General features: G+C 38.6%; 1 protein-coding gene across 3 annotated transcripts; it reads right to left on the bottom strand.

The window, feature by feature from the left end:
- Nucleotides 1-10,038: 10,038 nt before the first annotated feature.
- LOC124391542 (zinc finger protein 821) lies at nt 10,039-20,878 on the bottom strand. 3 transcript variants are annotated; one of them, XM_046858190.1, is made up of 7 exons: nt 20,648-20,878; nt 20,397-20,563; nt 13,767-13,898; nt 13,559-13,671; nt 12,383-12,481; nt 11,404-11,570; nt 10,039-11,141 (listed from the first exon to the last, which is right to left on the bottom strand). In XM_046858190.1, the coding sequence occupies exons 2-7, from the start codon at nt 20,434-20,436 to the stop codon at nt 10,373-10,375; spliced, it is 1,320 nt and encodes a 439-aa protein (XP_046714146.1). In that variant the 5' UTR covers nt 20,437-20,563; nt 20,648-20,878; the 3' UTR covers nt 10,039-10,372. The 3 variants fall into 3 exon arrangements, with proteins under 3 accessions (XP_046714146.1, XP_046714147.1, XP_046714145.1); XM_046858191.1 differs by having other exon boundaries at nt 20,384-20,878; XM_046858189.1 differs by having other exon boundaries at nt 20,397-20,878.
- Between the last annotated feature and the right edge of the window lie 794 nt (nt 20,879-21,672).

The raw sequence follows: 21,672 nt of genomic DNA, 5'->3' as shown, positions 1-21,672 counted from the left end.
TTTTTTTTTTTTTTTTTAGTTTTTTTTTTTTTTAGTTTAAAACAGCACATCTTTCTCACACGACTAATCTTCGTGGTCACTGTTTTTTAAATTTGTTTCTTTCCTTTTCGTTTTTTTTGTAGCTCAAGAACGATCGCTTTCCTAAATCAATCAAACGACCAACAATCAATATTTAGGAACGACAAAAAAAAAAAAAAAAACGGATATCGGTCGTCATGGTTACACTGACACAGCATCACGCTCTACCTGTGCCATGTGTAGTGGTGTATTTTATTTAAATGTTTTTTTTGTTTTCCCCCAGCGTTAGTATTATGGTGTAGAGTACAAAAATTCCAGCATTCCAGTGTAGATATAAAATCGTGAGACCGTTTAATTTTACCGGTGTCGGGCCAAAAAGTTTTACCACTTAGAAAGGAAAGGAAAGAAAAAAAACCATGATACAGTTTCCAGCTGCTGGAGATTGATCTGTATTTCTAGACTGCTTAAGAGTGAAATCACCACTGATGGGTTTTAAAGCAATAGATTGACTTCTTTTTATCCCTTGTGTTACCCCAACACACACACACACACACACACACACACACACACACACACACACACACACACCCCTGTAGCACTGCAAAATGATTATTTTTAATTTCTAATGAATTTTTACCAACGTGGGTTTCAGCCGTGTATGTGACCTTTTGAAACCACACACATCCTCTCCTTCTTCTTTTCCTGGTCATGTTATTGGAGATTTCTGGTTCTAACATTCTCGTCAAAGTTTCGTTCCTTGTCTCTTCAGTTTTTTTTGTTGTTGTTGTTTGTTTTAGTCGAAATATTCTTGTACCATGTAAAATATCTTCCTCTGCAATATTCCTCTTGTTGACTCTCGACATTGCACGTGGTCGATCAGGGCTGGGCAACACACCACAAGCATCATATCGTGTTATGTACTACTCGTGAAGCATTTATATGATACCCAAATATGTAGCTGAAAGAAATAGTTATTTTATTGTATTAAAAAACACCTAACCATGAAAGGGAGGGAAAGAGTCGGTAAAAGATGCAAGACAAAACCTATAAGGACTCTTAAATAATCTGCCTAAAAACATCGTGTAATGTATTGAAATGGCCATTGCTCAGCCCTGTGGTTAATTTTTTTATTTGTTTAATAATGATCGACACTGACCTTTTTAATTAGATTTTTTTTTTCTATGAAGGTAAAAGTTTATATATATATATATATATATATATATATATATATATATATATATATATATATATATATATATATATATATATATATATATAATTGTATTGTTTTTCTGTGAGAAACTGACAGGCGTGCTCAACACTGTTTACAAACTAGCCAAGAAGAAATGCTGCAGTTTCATCACTGATTTTTAAATTTTTTTTATTTTTTTAGCTTAGTCATTCAACAAATTTAAACAGAAAAGTGCAATTAGACCTCCAGTATATAAAACCAAACATTCTCAATCTAAATATAAACATTGTACGATTCCAGATACAAGCCTGACATTCCCGTTTAATTCAGAACGGCTGCTTTATTGCTTAATCTTAATTTCTACTCGACTGTCTTTTTTGTTTTTTTTTACTTCTTGCTACACATTCTTCTTAATGTGTTTTATCCTCAGACTGATCCGTCTAGGGTTTTTCCTCCCAAAGTCAATTTTAGGAAGCGATGTTTTGTGACGGTGGCGTGAGAGAATTCTTTATTCTACAGGTAGCATTAACTCTCACCACAGATATAAATACTTATACTGACTGGTGGTTTGATCTTATTTCTGGTTTGGAATGATCCTTTATATATCTGAGTGACATATAGTGATCCCCCACCCCCTCGTTTTATCAAGTGGTCTTCAGTATTCAAGTTTCTGTGCTGGTTTGATCAGGGATGCGTTAGTAATGTGCCGAGTATGAGGATGTTATTTTGGAAGACGTTACAGATACTAACAGAAATGAGTACTATTACTAAGTATTATCAGACAGGGACATCACGGAATATTTCCTTTAGCTCAGTTTTTTTGAAGTGTGCTGTTAAACTGAACCTTGACTGACAAGAGGGATGAAGGCGTGTCTCAGAGCTCAGTTCTCTCTGAACGGATCTGCTCACACATATGCTACAGTTTCTCTGCTCACTGGCTTCACTGTTCACTCGCGAATATCTTCGTGTAAGCGCAAGTCATGGCGTCTGTCAAAACCTGTCTAGATCGCAGTTGTGTCACATGTTCATTATCACCTATTGATATCGGAGTATTTTTTTTAAAGACTAAACGAGCGATGTCGGTATCCATATCAGTACATCACTATATTTAATATTAAAGTCTAATAACTAACCCTTTCTGCTTCCCCTATTCCTGCATGACTTCCCTGCTACAGCCGGTCCGAACAGACTCTCACAATTTACAATCTCATTGCAACGTGACCAAAAATAATCTGATTCCAGACAAACCAATGCAGTACGTTAGCTTTTGTCATTCCACCGGTTAAAACGGTAGACATTATTTACTCAAGCAATACACTTACACAGAGAATCACCTGCACGCCAAACAATCTCAGCGCTATGTACTATGCAGTAAGTGCGAACTTTTATCCTCTCAAGGCCACAAGCTGGTTTACTATTCAATGAAACAGGGCGTATTTTCTTTCATATCGCTTGCGAATTTCCCTTAAATTGCTCGTCACATTTTACTTCCCCAGCAATCTTAGACAAACTCCATCATTGATTTGTTTAGTTTTTTTGCCCCCATTCCCCTGAGCTTGATTCGCCCTGTCTGTAGGATGTGAATGCTACAAACAAGAAACCGGAGGGAAAAACTTTTACGCCAAATTGACTTTCAATTGATGCTAAAGGTCAGATGTTGAAACTCAGTGAAGTGATCGCGATTCTAAAGTTACATGTTTAAAGTAAGTTATGGGTACACAAGCCATCAGTGCCTCCAAATGTTTTTTTTTTATTTTATTTTATTTTTTATTTTTTGCTGCAAATAAGCACAAATTCTTCCATCTGGCCAAGTAGCTCATTCTTTATAAGATTAAATTCTTATTCCCGTAAAACGTTTCATCTCCAGAGTCCAACATCAACCCTTACTTTAATTGTAAGTGTGTTTGAATTAAACTGTTTTTTCTGCTTCTCTGATTAGAAACCTACTGAAATTCTGCATAATATATGAATTGTATGATTGCTACTAATTAATTGGTTAGATTCTCTGGTAAAAACAAACAAAACAAGTTTTCTTTTTGTCTTATTACATTAATAGAGTAATTGAGATGGTCGTGTTTTATTTATTTTTTTACCCTGTTAAGACTAACAATTTCACAAAACTTGAAACTTGGTTACTGTAGAGTGTGTGTGCTAGTGTGCTATTAATGACCCTTACTTCTTAGTGTCATCTCAAACTCGAACGCACTGCCTTACTGATAATGAAACGCTTCAATCCTGAGTGCTAAAACTCAGAAAATATACCTATTGTCTGTGCCTTTACCTGTGTGTGTGTGTGTGTGTGTGTGTGTGTGTGTGTGTGTGTGTGTGTGTGTGTGTGTGTGTGTGTGTGTGTGTGTGTGTGTGTTCAACGGAGAGACATATGTATTCGCCTCTTTGCTTTCACCGCTAAGGGCTGATTTATACATCATTTGACATTAATAGATATGAGTGCAGGATAAATGCCAGCACTAGAGTGCAGTGTTGAGAATACAAGAATAAATCGTAAAGAGTAAAACGGATGGCGTTTTACTGCGCGACAAAGCGTCATGTTTAAAAACACGTCGGACTTTGCCCCCAAAATGTTCTTCACATATTTTGGGTATTTATCACATAAATGCATGTCAAAACGGGTAGAGATTTTTGATTATTATTTGTTTTTTTGTAATCCCAGGTTAAGCTTGAATGAATTGTATAGTCGGATGGTGAACGTCTCTAAGGACAGGCTTAAAGAAAGTATGTATGACGTAATAATATAAAAGCTGATTACATCGTTATGTTTGTAGCTGTCCTACCAGCAACATCTTTTTTTTTTTTTTTGGATTATAGATCGTTCACCTGCTGAGATTTTAATCAGAAGTTTCTCACACTGCCAGAAATTAGTAAAATTTGGATTTTTTTTTTCCTTTTCTTTTTAATGTCTGGCTAAAATTCATCAAAAAAAATCACATGCTTTTTTACCATTTATCCACTCAATCTGGTTTCTTTTTAGTGCCAGATGCACTGATTTAAAAACCTGCAATCTGCATTACTCTCCTCTCCCCATAATCCCTTCTGTTTATAACGTAATGTATTTACAACGCACTTGTGCTAACTGTCTCAGAAGTACAAATCAGCCCTTGATCCCATTCTGCATGGTTCCCGCTCTCCTGCGCTTCTAAACTCTTAATCTCTGTGGCGTGACCCACTCATACCTTGTGGCCCTCTGTAACACCTCACACACAGCGCCCCCTCATGCTATTTTATTGGACAATACAATTAAAAAACGTGTGTATATGTATTTATACATATGTGTATAATTTTAATAAATCAACTTATCATCATCACCATCATCAAATGGAAGATGCACTTACTGTAGTCCACTTTTGGTTACCTAGTAACCTCCTCCAATATTGAATTATATGCGAAACCGTGTTAAAACAATCAACTCTTGTGTATGTGTGTAGATTAAAGATAAGGTTTTTTTTATATTATCAAGCTTGCCTTAAGATTTGTTGTGGAATGATTGAGGCGTGCAAACGGCTTCGAGATCGCCCTCTGAAGGTCGAGCGTAACGTGCACAGGAAGTAAAATCGCGCCAAGAGCCGTGCGCTAACGATGCAGGACTTTTCTGATGAGCATTTACCTCAAAATCCTTGTCGTGGTTGGCGTTGGGAATCGTGTGGGGAAACACACTGTAATCACAGCGTGCACGGGTTGCGAAGGCGTGACACTGACCACTTGATTCAGGTGACCATTTTGTGCTGCATTTTGGTTATGGATTTTTGAATGAATAGAAGGATGGATGCTCATATCTTTTCTCAGTTGTACTATCAAGGTTTTTTTATTTTTTATTTTTTTCTGACTTTCTCAAGATGATTTATGACCCAGAATCTATGTTCAGTCATGTGATTTAATTCATTGGTTTTATGTTACACATGGAACCAAGACTAAAATTTAGTGAGTGAGAACCTTCTAAAGTTCAAATGGTTGAATTATTATTTTTTTTAACAATTAATTATGTATTTCTTAAATTGTACTTTGTTGGCACTAAGTGACACTGCTTTTTTTGTTGTTGGTTTTTCGTTTTTGTTTTGTTTTTTTACGTGACCACGTAACCAGTTTTAAAAGTTTGTTCAATGCATAAAAAGGAAACTTGCAAAATATATGCAATGATGTGTATGTAATATTCAATCCTCAAGTATAATCCAGGTTATATGGACTTTGTATAGTAAATTTTAATATCGTATGGCCGTACCAGTATGTATTAATTCTTCTCAGAAGCCTTAGAAGTCGTCTACCCAAAGTGCTCCCTTAGAAACACCCTACACCTACCTGAACTTTACAAAGCATTAATATTACTATACATTTTTTTTTTTTTTTTTTTTGAACCCTTTTTTTTTCCTTTTTTTTTTTTTTTTTTTTTTTGAATAAAATAGATTTGTACTGTATATTTGTACCTCTCTGTGAACTACTTAGCGCAGTTTTTATGTTTCGGTTTTTTTTTTTATTTCGTCTTAATTCTATGTACGGACACAAAGATATTGTATTTTTATTGTTACATCTAACTTCTTGGAAACATTGCATTTATCATGTTTGTTAAGTAAACACAACATAATATATATATAATATTACCAAACTGGCCTGGCTTTTTATTTATTACATATTTATCTTTAAAAAAAATCTTATTTTTATTCATAGGATGGATTTTTTTTTTTTTTTTTTTTTTCTTTTTCAAGAAATGTCATGTTTTGTTATAGTTTGCTTTATAAATATTTCAGGTCAGTAATTTTGTGTGTTTAAAATGTATGACCTAGAAACTCTATAAAGCATTGGGAACATGTAATCAATGGTATGAGCACATTTGTGTTCATTTATTAAGAAAACATGTTCTGTAGTGTAGCCAAAGTGCATCCCAGACCTCCTGTCAGTCATTTTTATAGACACACCCCCAACTATGTGTTTTTCCTCAGATCAGACTGAAACGCTTGCACTCATCTGATGGATTAATTCTGGAGCTGAGATTTTGTGTACCTGCACTGGTTCAAGGACTAAAAAACCCTTCTGGTATTGCACTTAACCTGCAGTAGAGCAGCAGCACTTTTACTTCTCAGTGCTGGCAATTTTTTTGTTGGCCAAACATCATTACCCTAATTATGATTAATCTTTTACAGTTTGTTCTCCTGGCTCTGTTTAGCTGAGTGGATGTACCCAGGTGGTGGTGTTGCAGCTTGGATGGTGAGAATCAGCAGTTTTTACAGAAACACACATTTTTCAGCCAGATCAAAGTTTATTGATCCCAGTTTCATCCTGACATTTTGATCTGTTAATCCAGTAACAGAATGGCTTTCTGCAATGGGCGTTCGCACGAGCTCAAATACAGCGTTCCTCTTTTCTTTCCCTACTTAAGTCCTGTTTCACGCTCACGTGTTCACTCGCACACCAGCCAATCGGACTTTCGTGTAACAGAAGACTTTGAATAACCGCTGACAAGTCAATCCAACGTTGTTGAAGTCGACACGTGTGGGTGTGGACGTGCGTAAACAAGGTCCAGAGTGTCTCTTGAAAGACTCACCGAAATGAAATTTTAAACATTGACCAAAAAAAAGGCAATTTATTGGCAAGGAACAGGCAAAGAACAGAACACAAGCGTATAAAATAACACAATGCATGCACATGTCCACTTTCTTTCTCAATGCATACAAATCACACACACGTTTTACGACTCAATGGACCCAATGTTTCATCAAGTTTCTGGGCTTTCTTTTGAATAAGAGTTAATTCTGGGTTTTGGATCAGGAGCAATGAAGGAACAACAGGAAAAAATAAAGAAATATTAAAAGTGTCTGCATATGCAACCAGGACCACACTGAAGAAGAAACCTGCTCCTCAGCCATTTTGTTTCTTTCTATTGCACCACAGTTGCATTTTATACTCATCAAGGCTTCTTTAGATGATGTTCTAAAGCACAGGTTCCCAACCCTGCTCCTGGAGATCCATTATCCTGTACATTTGAGTGTTTTCCTAAGCTTTATTGCAGAGAGAACACCGAAATGTACAGAGCAAGGATGTGCTTCAGGACCATGGCCAGGCACTTGTGCGCTTAAAGAGAATTTCTCATGCAACATTAATGCTGTAGGAGAATATTACCATAAGGGTTTTTTTTCTTCTTCTAAGAGTGTAGATCAGTCTTCAGCTCTGAAATATAATTTGTAATTAAAAAAAATAAAATCAAAACATTGAACATGGGGTTCTTATTACAAAGAAAAATCTATAAATAGTAAACATTTTTACACAGAACACAAAACTGATCTGGTTCAATATTTTCTGTTTTATCCTGTTCATGTCCGTGTGTGTGTTGATTTGCTGCATGCAATCCCGTATTTCTTCACCTAGTCACCTTTCAGCTGCATAGTAACAATAGAAAGTGTTAAGATGTACAGAGTTTGGAGTACAGAATCGTTGCATAGTGATTTTCCTTCCAGTCGCACCTCGTACCCTTTTGTTTAGTCTGACAGCAGGAAAAAAAAAAAGAATCTGAAAATCTTGTAAACTTCATCTGGCGTGTCAGCGTTGTGTTTTTTCTTTAGCAATAACTGGAATAAATAAATGGAATAAAGGAAAGGAAATAAAAATAGTATACAGTAAAATACAATATTAATTGACCCTGTTTTTTTTTCTAGAGGTATCGCTCAGGAGTTACAGATAAAGTATTAATTTGTGTAAACAGTTTCTAAAGCTGCTGTAATCGACTTAAGAACACTTTGGATATTTACATCCTGACGGCGATCGGCGAAACAGACGCCTCTCTGTGAATAGCACGGGCTCAGGAACCGATATGGAGCGAAGTCGTGTTTGATACCAGAAGTTATAAAATGGGTTTCCATACATGAAGAAAAGAAAAAAATAAAATCCCCATCCTAGTTAGCATTTTTATTTAGCAAGGGGTGGTTTAGATAGCAATTTAAATGCCTTCGTAGCTAGCTTCATTTTTCACTCTCAACATTTTGTAATGCTAGCCAGCTAGCTATATTCTCTCTCCTTTTATGGTAATGTTAACAAGCTAATTCTGCAATACAAATGTTTAAAAAAAAAATAATAAATTCAGTGTGTGTGGTTGGCAAATCATAGAAAATGCTCATATTGCAAATATATGTCTAGTTGGTTTTATCCGTATTGAAAACCCGAAGTGGGGAAGGTGGCCTTCGGCAGCTTCGCTTACAGCAGCTTTAATTAATATGTATACGTCTATTTACCTTTTAACACATGAATTTCCAGCAAAACAGCCGTCAAATACAAACATGCTCACTGTCTCGTTCTGCATTCATCCATCTTTCATGCAATCAATTATTCTTTTTTACAAAATGATAATTTTAAACAGAACTCATCATGCCTGTCTTCATATATATATATATATATATATATATATATATATATATATAAACTATAACAATAAATTCATTGACAAAGGCAATGTTAGCATTTGTTTAGCATCGATCATGTACACACACTGGACTAGAAGAGCGCTACGAGAGTTCACAATCACGCCACACAGCACGGAGACGGAGAGTCGGAATTTGGCGAGCGCTCGTGGAAAAAAAATGTAGGAAAACGTTGGCGGCGAGGACGAAGTGTAAAACCCAAAAGAAAAGCAGCAGGTCGATGTGGCGTGAGGACGAGGCAGTTTCTCTCAACGCCATTTTTTTTCTGCAGCATAAAAAAATTGAACAAAAGTCATGCATGAGGAGGCAGAAAAGGAGGAGGAAGAGGGCAAGTTTCTTCTCCTCCGTCCTCTCCTCTCCACTACTCTCTCAGGCTGCGAGGACGAACCCGTTCACCCTCGACATCCCTGAGACAAGAAGAAGGAACCCGTTTTTTTTTTTTTTTGTTTGTTTTGTTCTGTAGATCAGTATGGAGGTTTTGAGATTACAAGCACAACAATTCCAAGTTTTTAGCATAGAGAGAAAGAGCGAGTGTGTGTGTGTGTGTGTGTGTCTCAGTGGCATTTCCTCTTTCAGAAGAGCAACAAAAATGCAGAAAGTAGGTACGTATTGGCGCACAAGGCTGCTTTCATAATCACGCTGCAACTATCAGCTTTCCCTTCTGACTGTAAAGCACTGACACTTGAGACTCCTTAATGGTGACGAAAAACGGGCCAATCGGGACCCGAGAGCACTGTAGTATAGTGTGTTAAATAGAAAAAAATATTTAGAAATAGAAATGCTAGATCGTGACACTAGAGGGCGTTCAATAATAAACTAGTGTAAACTAATATAGTATATATATATATATTATACAGTAGGCTGATTTTAAGGAGTTCATCATATTTGTATTTAGTTATAAGATGATGATATGATAAAGTGATCAAAGCCACACCCACTATTTGGTTACAATTTCTGTAACATCTGACGAAAACAGCAACATCATTATGAAAGCAGCGTTGCACCAAAACAACTGCATTCTTGTGAGTGTGTGTGCACGCGCACCAAGTCCCTGTAGTCCAGACAGGAGACGTTGAGCACAGAGGTAGATGAGGTAGTTAAATCTGTGGGTCAGAGCTCCAGCAGGGAGGAGTCGTCGTAGCTACAGGTAAACTCCGACCAATCAGAGGGCGGGTTGTGTGAGGGCGTGGCTGAACGTCTGGTCCTCCTCACTGTGGGTCCACATGCAAATTCGAGCTGCTGAATAACGCAGGACTGATTCTGAAACATGCTCGTTCATAAGGCAGGGCTGTTTAGGAGTCTTTACCCTGCTGTCATGTACAAATAATGGTGTGTGTTTGTGCGCAAGTGAAAACCGAACGACTATTTGTACCCTAAAATACCGGAAAAATCAACAGAACTGTGCAAAGGTAAGTTTGTTTCTCTAATTTAAAAAAAAGGTTATGTGACATCACTGCGAGCCTTGTTTTCACTTATTAGGCTGGAAATAATAACAAAAAGAGGACCAGTAGCAAATAAAGCTCGCTGAAGTTACGGCAATTATTATATTGCGTGGTTTAGAACGGCAAGAGAAGATGCTACTGATCTAGATAATGTTCTAAAATAGGGCTCAAACAGCATTTCGAAGTTCACCTTGGGACAAATGTCACCTGCGTATAAATAAACAGAGCTTCTGCCATTGATCGTGTGACCAGTCTTATATAATCTGGTCTTATTACGCATAAGAACAAATCCGACACTTAGATTAGGGTAGTTTCATGAATAACCCGTTGTCCATGGAGGAGACAGGGAAGGGAAACTGGAAGAGATTGACGTCGGCGGTGAGCGCGGCCACGGCGGCGGGATCGTGCTCGATCTGAGCACGCAACGACGGTTCGATCTTATCCAGCCGACGTTTGAGTCGCTTGGCCTCTCGTTCGCGCACCAGCCGCGCTTGTCTCCTTTCGGGCGTCTCGGTGGCACGCTTGAGGCGCATGGCCTCGCGGTCTCGCTGGAGCCGGCGCGCTCGCTGCTCCTGCGTTTCCTGCAGCCGCTGCATGCGCTTAGCTTCACGGTCGCGCAGCCGTCTCAGCTCGCGCTCTTCAGACGTCTCGCGCTCGCGCTTGCTCTTCTTGGCCACGCGTTCGCGCTCCAGTCTCTGCAAGCGCGCCTCGGTCGGTTCGTTTCTGCGTCGTGATGCCCACTTCCTCATCGCCGAGGATGGACTGCCAGCCAGCTGCTGGTACGCCGCACAACTATTACACACCAGCAGCACGCCTGCTGGATACACGGGCATGGTGTTTAACAAGTCAGGTAGCTGGTTGAGGGAGTCGGGGAACGGCGGCAGTAAAGAGCCAGATGAGAGAAGGCCGCCCGAGAGCACGGGGAAGCCAGAACCTGGAGCAGCTCCATGATTGGTCCCTTGGATGGCCATGTGATCATCAGTCACCGTCACGGCCTGGACCATGGGGCAGGTCTGATCTTCGCTCCTGCTCTCTAAGTCACTGCCACTGAGGAACTCTTTCAGCTTTTCCCTGTAGTGTGGATACAAATGACAGTTGCTTTGCTCAAATATCTAGTTGGTATATATCTAGATATACGATGATATACATACCAAAATCTCCTAAGGATCCTTTTTTTGATTTGCCCAAGATATTAACTATATATGTGTTGCAAATAAATCTATACATATAACTATCTATATTATATATCTTGTATAACATCTATATCTAAATGACCACATTCGGTTGGTGTCTCACCCGAGTGTAAGGTGGACTATGGGTTTGGGTTACAGACCTGTTGAAGTTGTTGGTGTCTGTAAAGCGAGCTCCACACACTGCACAGTTGGAGAGTCGGTCGTCGGAATGAATGAGAAGGTGGCGTCCGAGAGACCCTGGTGAACTGAGAGCTCGTCCACACACAGGACACACGTAACTCTTACTGCCGCCCACCGTGGATGTGTGCTGCTCACGACGAAAGCAAGAAAAAGAACGAAAAAGAGCGAGAGAGAAAGAGAGATGCAGTGAACGACAATGACTACACAGGAAATATATTTTAGCATCAACTACACAGATCTCGAATATCTAATTGACACTTCTAACTGGACTTCAAGAGAATTTTGCTGATGATGAAAGTGATGGTGAAAATAATGGTGGTGATGAGGATAGTGATGATAGTAAATGTAAATGTGGTGGTGAAAAGAATATTGGTGATATTACAGATAGTTATGATAATGGTGGTGATGAGATAGTGATGATGGTGGTGGTGGTGATAGTAATAGTGGTGTGAATAAAATGTTGCTGATATTACTGATGATAGTGATAATGGGGTGGTGGTGGTGAGGATAGATAGTGAAGGTGATGAGGTAGTGATGGTGGTGATGAGGTAGTGATGGTGGTGAGGATGAAAATTATTTGCAAAAAAGTTACATTTGAGAAATAAAGTCGGGAATTGCGAGAAAATTGTCGGAATTGCAAGAAAAAAATCGGAAATTGCGAGAAATAAATTCAGATTTGCGAGAAAGAAAAGTTAGAATTATGAAAAAAATTCTGAATTGCGAGAAAAAAAGTTGTGAAAAAGAAAGTAGTGGTGGTGAGAATTAGATAGTGCTGGTGGTGCTGCGAGGAATAAAGTCACAATTGTGAGAAATAAAGTCACAACAGCGAGAGAGAGAGAAAATGGTATTAGGCAAACTTTTTTTTGGAACGTGTCGGATACGGGATTCCACAGGTGATGGTGGTCTTAGTAATGGTGATAGTAGTTATAATACCCTCACCTGGTAGACATGTGCAATGAGTAGATCAGGGCTACCGAACTCCAGGGTGCAAATCGGACACGAGTAATTACCTCCCAGGTCTGACTCCATCTCGCTCTCCTAATGAACACATCGCACACACAAGGAAGTATTTTATAAATACCAATAAACAACAAATATAAAGCTCATCAGAAAACCATCTACTCGTCAGAGTGTTTACAGTAACACACTCATACTAAATTCCATATGATTGAAAACGTATTGAATTTGGTTTAGGGGAACAAGAGAACCGATATGCTGGATATGAATAGAGCTTAGTGTAATGCACTGCTTACTCCATAAAACACCAATGCAGCCAAGGTGAAGGGAAGGGAAGGGAAATTTATTCTTGTGGTTTATTGACGCCCCAGGCTTTTTTTGCAGCTATTACAACGGGCATCCTCCAGAGGAAACTCCTTCCTCTTTCAGATAAATGTTTAACATCGATCAGAGTATTGACAGTTCTGGATTTGTTGAACAGAAGAAATAGCGTGGTATGAGCAATGATATTATCCACATGGAGCCCTGAATGATAATCACTCCAGAACGTGTAGTCACCTTATACGTGTGTGTGGGAGGTGTGAAGCTGTAGTACCAGTGCATGAGTTTTACACACGCACTATCTGTGCTGTCCATTCTGCCGCTCTCGTGCAGCTGCCAACGACAACGAAGAGGCGTTTAACGTGGAACACGAGCAACTCTTACAAATCTGTGTGAGTCATCATCTCGACTGTCGTTGCGATGCTCGTACCGTGTTGCCATAGAGGCATGAATCACGCTTCTGAATTAACACCCAGGACGCCTTTCATCGTCTCCTGCTGCATGGAGAAGCTCCTTGGAGAAGCGCCCAATTTGAACCTTGATCACTCTTACATCAGTGTCTTTCTATACTGACTCGCTCGAAACGGATTCTTTCTTCTCTTCGCGTGATCATTTTATGAGGAAATATAACGTTCGTCATTTTGCTAATAATCTCGTGCTGTTAGTGACAAAAAAATTAAGGAATTCTCAATTCGGAAATGATAGAAATGATAACATACCACTTGTAAAATATACACATTAATCCACACCTTCTGACCAATCAGAATTCTACAGTGCTGGAGTTTATCCAGAAGGATTAGGACGTTTATGGAGTCACTGTAAAGCAGACAGAATCACCTCTTTCATCCCTCCGCCGTGATCAGAGCATTGGCTCGCCTTATGACGCACCATGTTGTCATCACCAGAGGAGCTGGAGGAGTTCTCTTTGTCCAGGTCGCTGTCACTATCGTCTGAAAAAGAAAAAGAAAAAATATGGCTCATCAGCATGACGGGATCACAGCAACACATGGGAAAACTCGCTCTGAGTGTTCGAGTGCCTGTTCACCGGTGGTGCCGTCCTGATCGTCCAGGTCTCCGCAGGTGACGCTGTGGCATGCAGGGTTTTCAGCAAAGTCGTCTTTTGCCTCCATCTCTGAAGCGTGTTGAGGGCCAGAGAAGCCTGTCATGTGAAACGGCCCTGCCGATAAGCCACAAAAACTCAAATCAGCCTTGATGCCAAAGTGCTTTTTTTTAGTGAATGGGACAGTATGGCGTGTTTGGGGTGGTGCGGTTTGTTTTTGGCTCCCTTAGCTTCCAATAGAACAGCACGGTTTAATATATTTAATAATCAGGCCCCACCCATAACCTCCTACTTTATAAGGTACTGCTATGTGATCCAATCAACAAAGCAACAGGTAAAAAGACTACAGAAAGACTTGCTGTACTACATGATCTAGTGGAAAACCGTTCAAGATTGAAAACGGAAAATAAACTGGATCCGTCTGAAAATCAGTCATATTGCTTAAAACGGCGTGCATTATAGAACAATTCGAATAAAATGATGTACACATTCTGCATTATAGAAAAATGTATCCGTGATAAAGATGAGGACATGTGTTTTAGCAGGGTAATAAAGTTTGTTCAGAACTTTGACAGAATTTGAGCTGTAGTCCTTAATAAATAAATAAATGGATCGGATCCCCGGCCAGTGTGATTTTAAACGCTTGATCCATGTAATTAATAGAGATGTGCTTTGATGTCAGTTAATATTAAAGGTATTAATATGTTGCATCGATTCAGGAAACAAAATAAAACTACAGGAGTTTAACTAAACTCGAAGACTCAAATTACCTCCCATCCCAACCTGAACTCTCAGTTTCAATAAATCTCTTAATAATAAATTGGTGTTTAATTTACATGTTTAGTCAGTGAATGTATAAGAAAGCTACGACATGTTTTGTCATTCAAACAATGCCAAAACATGTATATACTGTTTGTGTGTACATGCACTTTAAAATGTGTTTTATATTATATATATATATATATATATATATATATATATATATATATATATATACATACATACATACATACATACATACACACACACAGTACAGACCAAAAGTTTGGACACACCTTCTCATTCAAAGAGTTTTCTTTATTTTCATGACTATGAAAATTGTAGAGTCACACTGAAGGCATCAAGGGTTATTTGACCAAGAAGGAGAGTGATGGGGTGCTGCGCCAGATGACCTGGCCTCCACAGTCACCGGACCTGAACCCAATCGAGATGGTTTAGGGGTGAGCTGGACCGCAGAGTGAAGGCAAAAGGGCCAACAAGTGCCAAGCATCTCTCGGGGAACTCCTTCAAGACTGTTGGAAGACCATTTGAGGTGACTACCTCTTGAAGCTCATCAAGAGAATGCCAAGAGTGTGCAAAGCAGTAATCAAAGCAAAAGGTGGCTACTTTGAAGAACCTAGAATATGACATATTTCAGTTGTTTCACACTTTTTGTTATGTATATAATTCCATATATAATTCCACATGTGTTAATTCATAGTTTTGATGCCTTCAATGTGAATCTACAATTTTCATAGTCATGAAAATAAAGAAAACTCTTTGAATGAGAAGGTGTGTCCAAACTTTTGGTCTGTAATGTATGTATATTATATATATATATATATATATATATATATATATATATATATATATATATATACATACATACACATATACATATACATACATACATACATACATACATACATACACACACACAGTACAGACCAAAAGTTTGGACACACCTTCTCATTCAAAGAGTTTTCTTTATTTTCATGACTATGAAAATTGTAGAGTCACACTGAAGGCATCAAGGGTTATTTGACCAAGAAGGAGAGTGATGGGGTGCTGCGCCAGATGACCTGGCCTCCACAGTCACCGGACCTGAACCCAATCGAGATGGTTTAGGGGTGAGCTGGACCGCAGAGTGAAGGCAAAAGGGCCAACAAGTGCCAAGCATCTCGGGAACTCCTTCAAGACTGTTGGAAGACCATTTGAGGTGACTACCTCTTGAAGCTCATCAAGAGAATGCCAAGAGTGTGCAAAGCAGTAATCAAAGCAAAAGGTGGCTACTTTGAAGAACCTAGAATATGACATATTTCAGTTGTTTCACACTTTTTTGTTATGTATATAATTCCATATATAATTCCACATGTGTTAATTCATAGTTTTGATGCCTTCAATGTGAATCTACAATTTTCATAGTCATGAAAATAAAGAAAACTCTTTGAATGAGAAGGTGTGTCCAAACTTTTGGTCTGTAATGTATGTATATTATATATATATATATATATATATATATATACATACATATATACACACACACACACACACACACACACACAATAAATAATGCACTACAGTATTGTCAATACATATTTAAAGTGTATCCATATAGGACACTTTTTGTATGTCGAATTGTAAATGAGAAGCAATGCAGTATCTGACTAGCTAATCTAACTGATCATTCCTGACCTTTGTACCATTAGTTGAGAACCCGTGTTGGTCTCATCAACCATCAAATAAAAATGGTGACACAGAGCATCAGCAATAAGCAAAAACTGCACATCTTCATTTTACTTATGAAATTCTCTCTATATATAATACAGCATATGCTTATGAGGAGAAAGCAATACGTGTCACGGCAGTTAGGTGCTTTGTTGTGGCTAAACAAAGACGTCCACTTTTTTTTTGGGACAAAGACGTCCAAAGAAGTTTCAAGCTCCGAACATCCCATTTGTGAAGATACTAAATTTCATACATTGCTCCAAGTGGGGAACTAAAAAAAGGTCACGCTCTGAACACACATTCTGAACATCTCTCTGGACACGCTCTGAACATGCTCTGGAAGCTTTCTGAACACTGCTCTGGACACGCTCTCTGGACATGCTTTTTGAACACCAATCTGTCTCTTTCACACGGCATCAGATTTGCATTAGGAAAGACTGTCTCAGTATTCAACTCTGAACTGCCACAACAGGCCGGCTCGACAGCTCGCAGCCAGTGATTGATGTGAGAGATACCCATCCCCCCCCTTTACACTCGTTCAGCCCGGCTGTCTGTACATCTGTCTATATACACTCCCTTCCTCCCCCCCTCCCTCCCTTTTCCCGTCTCGTTCTAGCTGCCACTCTGATGTTATCTCCACGTCTGTGTGTCTGTAGGCAGATGACGCAGTGTCTGACCGAATCCAGACAAAGAGACAGACTCATCAGCCGACAGACAACGGCAGAAAGGGTCCGAGTCACACCAGGGCAAAGAGTTTGAAGCAAGGGAGAGGAGGAGGAGAAGGAGGGGGGGTGGGTTACAAACAAAACACACAAAAGAGACGGAGTATGCCAAAACTTTAAACACCGAGCTGTGGGGTGGCCTTGAATTCACGGCATCTACCTCTCAACACTCCCCCAGGACTGAATGAAAAAATACAGACAGACAAACATTACACACAGACACACACAGGAAGCATTTGTATGGGTGGAGGCCCCCTGTACCCTGTGTTGGTGTGAACACATTACATTACCAAAGAAAATGTAAAGAGCGCCTTTTTTACTTGTTTTACGTGGTACACATTTGTATTGTAATGTGTATTTTCCACACTTTTATATGATAAAGATCCTCCAAAGATTGGCCTGTGATTAGTGAATGCACAAAACGCAATCAGTGAGACAGATCTAGAGCTCATTCTTATACAACACGCAAACGCTTGTCAGAGTAAGCTTGAGATTTTTAGCATTTTTTTATGTTTCGCCGTCGCAAGCATGACCGTAGCCGTCCCTGTGTGTTTGTCCCGTCTTATTGGTTGCTTCTACCTGAGCATTTTAGCAGCGATCCTCAGCTCAGTCTTTGTTTAAACACAGACAAAACTTTGTCCGTTCATAATGTCAACCGGTTGTGAGATTAATGCACAAAAGTGACCTCTAAACAATAACAAACAAAAACATTTTTTTATCTTTCACTGCCTTCATTAAGTTCCTGTGAACGCTATACAAAATCTTCCAAAATTCCAAGATGGTTTTCTTTTTCCTAAAAATGCAAGCCATCTTGGAATTTTTTAATTTTTATTTATAGCTCATGAATCCAAGAAACACAGAAATGGAGTTAAATATTAGAGAAAAGGAGACGTTACTGTGTAAATAAATACAAACAAAATCGTTTAAACAACATAAAAATGTCTGATAAAGCTTCTAAATCCTGCAACAAAAAAAAAACCCAACAAAAACCAAAACGAGACCGTTAAGACTGGTAATCAAAACCAGGACTTTCATCTGAACTCTCCCTACAAGACCCCTGGTCCGGTTCTCTCCGAAATCGTTAAGCAAATGTCAAATACGGAAGAACAGAATAGCCCCGGGAATGAGCTGTTAATTACAAAAATGTATAAATTCGCCTGTGTATGAAAAACAAAGCAACGAGTGAATTGTGCATCTGTGGTCATTTGAAATATCAAAGTGGAAAGATTTTTATCGTTTAAACCACATTGCTGTAAAATCTCAGGTTCTGACTGATCAGGAGGTTTTCTATATCTAAAAATCACATTTCAATTCAAAAGCTTGTTCTAGGACATTCGCTTTTCTGCAGTAGGAGTTTGTTCACAGGGACGTGTGTGGAGAAAGTGTAAAGAGATGTTTGTTTAACATTCATAGACGTCTCTAGTGTCAGTCAGAGAAAGACTTTTTAACAACATTGAATGTAACTGTAATTGGATCTCACACACACAAACACTCATTTATAGCATGTGGGCAAATAATTATAAGAAAATAACTTCAGCACAGCAGTATTTATTTTTGTACTTTAAAATAATATAAAAAAATGACTTTAAACACCCCATTGAACCGAGATGAGAAGTTAAATAATACTGCTGAAAGTCAGAATGAATTCCAGGCTGCCTAGAATATGAAAACGTCTATTTGTGTCATCACTTGCAAAAATGCATCAGTATGACTGCTTACACAGAGTCTGAAGAAGTTCATGTTTGCTTAAGGAAGCCTGCGAGCACCCTGCATCTATCTGAAGACAAATGGGTTTTGACCCAGGAGACGCTTAACGTTATGCAGACTGCCACAACATACTACTGCAAAGTGTGTCCTTTAGACCAAAAACTATTAAACACAACTATACAGCACCGTTACAGCGAATTACATTGAAACATATTAGAAATGTGACTATTTTAATCAACAAGTGACATATTTGATTTTCTTTCACTTTTGGGTTAAATCTAGTTCTCATGTACGGACTCCAGAGGGGGTGTGCGTGACAGAATTCGCTCTAACGCCTGCACAAGTGAAATATTTTATCGCATTTTTTGCTATGACTCATTTGAAGAAGCTTGCAGGGAATCTCAGTCAGTATCACACTATCAGAATAGACGATCTACAGAGTTGGGATATTAGCACAGCCTTGTTTTTATGCTAACAAAGTTTTGTGGCAAATATAACAACAACAAAAAAAACTTCTTGTGCGAAAAATGTCCATTAATGTCAGAAAAAGCGAGACAAATCCTTCATTAAGGTGTACATGAGGAACAGATCTGCACATTATAAGGCAGATTTCACTTAAATCTATTGCTTATCTATAATAAAAGTGTAGTGAGCTAGACATCATTTTGAAAATTGAACTCTAAATGTGGTGTATCCTGAAGTCACGCAATAAAATTTGAGTCTAAAGAGTCCATAATAATAATGATAATAATAATAATGACATTAACAGAAGGAGTCTCGTGTCAGCACATTATAACAGCCACAGGTTTAAGTTTAAACAGAAAATTTCCTGACGTCTTCATGAGAAAGGAGTTTAGCATTTCATTTTACTTGCATTTCCGCTCAAAAGTGTGCAACATGATATATATATATATATATATATATATATATATATATATATATATATATAAAAAATAGAGGTGAAGAAACTACACGTATATAGCTGCTGGAGTGTAAGTGAGAACAGGAAATAACTCGTTTCATGATAGATGTGGCTCTGAATCCATAAAAATAAAATTGTGTTATTTATTATCGCTGTAGTGCAAGAGGAATCAAACACGTTGGATGTGCGGTGATGGGAAGACAATCAACTTGCTGTAAAAGTAATCCACTTCATCACACCACTGTCATGCTTCATTTAATCTCTAAAAGGTTTTCTTTCTTCTGTCTGTTTGTTCATACATTACTCCACCTCTATATGTAAAACTAATCCAAATATGAGTCCAAGTATGGCTTTGGTCTTGTCTTTTCAGTTGATATTCAGGACTGAACCCTTCGTTAGGACATGATGGTTTTGTGATGATTTCAGCAAAAAGAAGTTATACATGAATACATGAATTCATTAAGTGTGTGTGTTCGTGCTTCAACCAAAGTCAATGAGAAATGAAGCCGAGTAAATATGAATTACACACTACGTGGCTTACCTTTACTGAATGTTTGATATAATGATAGAATTAGTGAATATTATGTAATATAGAAAGAAAGTGATGGCATTATATTAATCATACAGAAACACACAGGGTTAGAGAAGAGCAGATGTTCTTATAGCAATGCGGATGTGAGGTTTACACCATGTCCATCCTATAAGTTCAATGAACAGATATTTATCATCTTTACATGGGAAATAAGTTAATATGTTTACAATACCTGTGATACCTACAATTCACTTTGAAAGGGTTGGTCTGTTTGCGTCTTGACATATTATCATTCCCCAGCTGGAAAGAATGAAATCCTGCCTCCCTTCTTCTGCTGTTCGACCAGAGACAGTCGATTGATTCGATTATATTTCGATCCAGATATGAATAAAGATCAGTCTGTTACTGGAGACTGTATTGAAAAGGAAAGAGATGAAGATCAGCTCCTGGTGAACAGAACAGTGACAATCCAGCAGCCTGCTTCATCTCAATTCACCGAATAAAGACGGGCTTTTCCTCCAAACCGACACTTCTCGTGGCTCATCTCCAAACTCATCCTGTAAAAACGTGTATCATCTACATTTCACCTCATTTTCAAGTACAAAGGCGACCTGGAAAACCTCTAAATAACGCCGGTTCGGGTCGCAGATGTTCCTCACTGAGAAGCTCCGAGTCGCTCTGCGGAGACCGAGCGCCGCCATTCACTGCTGTTTTCATTTCCCGAAATGCATTGTGGGACACGGAGAGCAACGCCAATGATCAGACGCCATATTGGTCTCGGGTGTGATACGCCACCGCGTCCGCCATGTTGGAAAGGTCAGCATGTCCCCCACAAGTCATTAGGGTGTGCCCTGTAACCAGCTTGTGATTACACGGACTGTTCTTGTTTAAAATACATTAATAAATATCTATTATATAAATTGCAGAGTAAATAGTCTATAATTGTATAGAAATCGATTGGTCACATAAGTTGAAGTTTATTTTTATAGCGATTTTCACAATAAACATTGGCTCAAAGCAGCTTTACAAAAATTAAGAGTTAAAAGGAAGATGTGTGCATAGCTCTGATGAGCAGCCGTGGGGCGACTGTGGCAAGGAAAAACTCCCTTAGATGTTATGTGGAAGAAACCTTGAGAGGAACCAGACTCAAAAATGGAACCAAGACCGTGATTATAAATCTTAAAACAATACAAATTACCGGAGTGTGTGATTATGAGTAATGTCCTTTCTACAGTCTTATACAGTCAGTTGACATTATGGAACCAGAAGCTACTGAGCAACCTATGAAAAAGCTCAACATTTGAGATCATCACAGATCCAACAACAGCTTCTCCATACCAAAACCTTTAAACATTCAAAGAGGTCCAATGTCCAAACTCGACATGAGGTGGGATAAAACATTATCATCATTGAAAAGTACTTCTCAACAAGGATGAAACTATAATGAATGGATATTTGGTGGCAGCCAGATAAGAATTGGTGCCCTTTTGAGTTTTGTTTCATTCAAGGTTTCTTCTTCAT

The sequence above is a fragment of the Silurus meridionalis genome, chromosome 9, assembly GCF_014805685.1.
Source record: "Silurus meridionalis isolate SWU-2019-XX chromosome 9, ASM1480568v1, whole genome shotgun sequence".
In the NCBI taxonomy this organism is placed as follows: Eukaryota; Metazoa; Chordata; class Actinopteri; order Siluriformes; family Siluridae; genus Silurus; species Silurus meridionalis.
The sequence above is the reverse complement of the archived record's forward strand: the minus strand, read 5'-3'. Positions and strand labels throughout refer to the sequence as shown.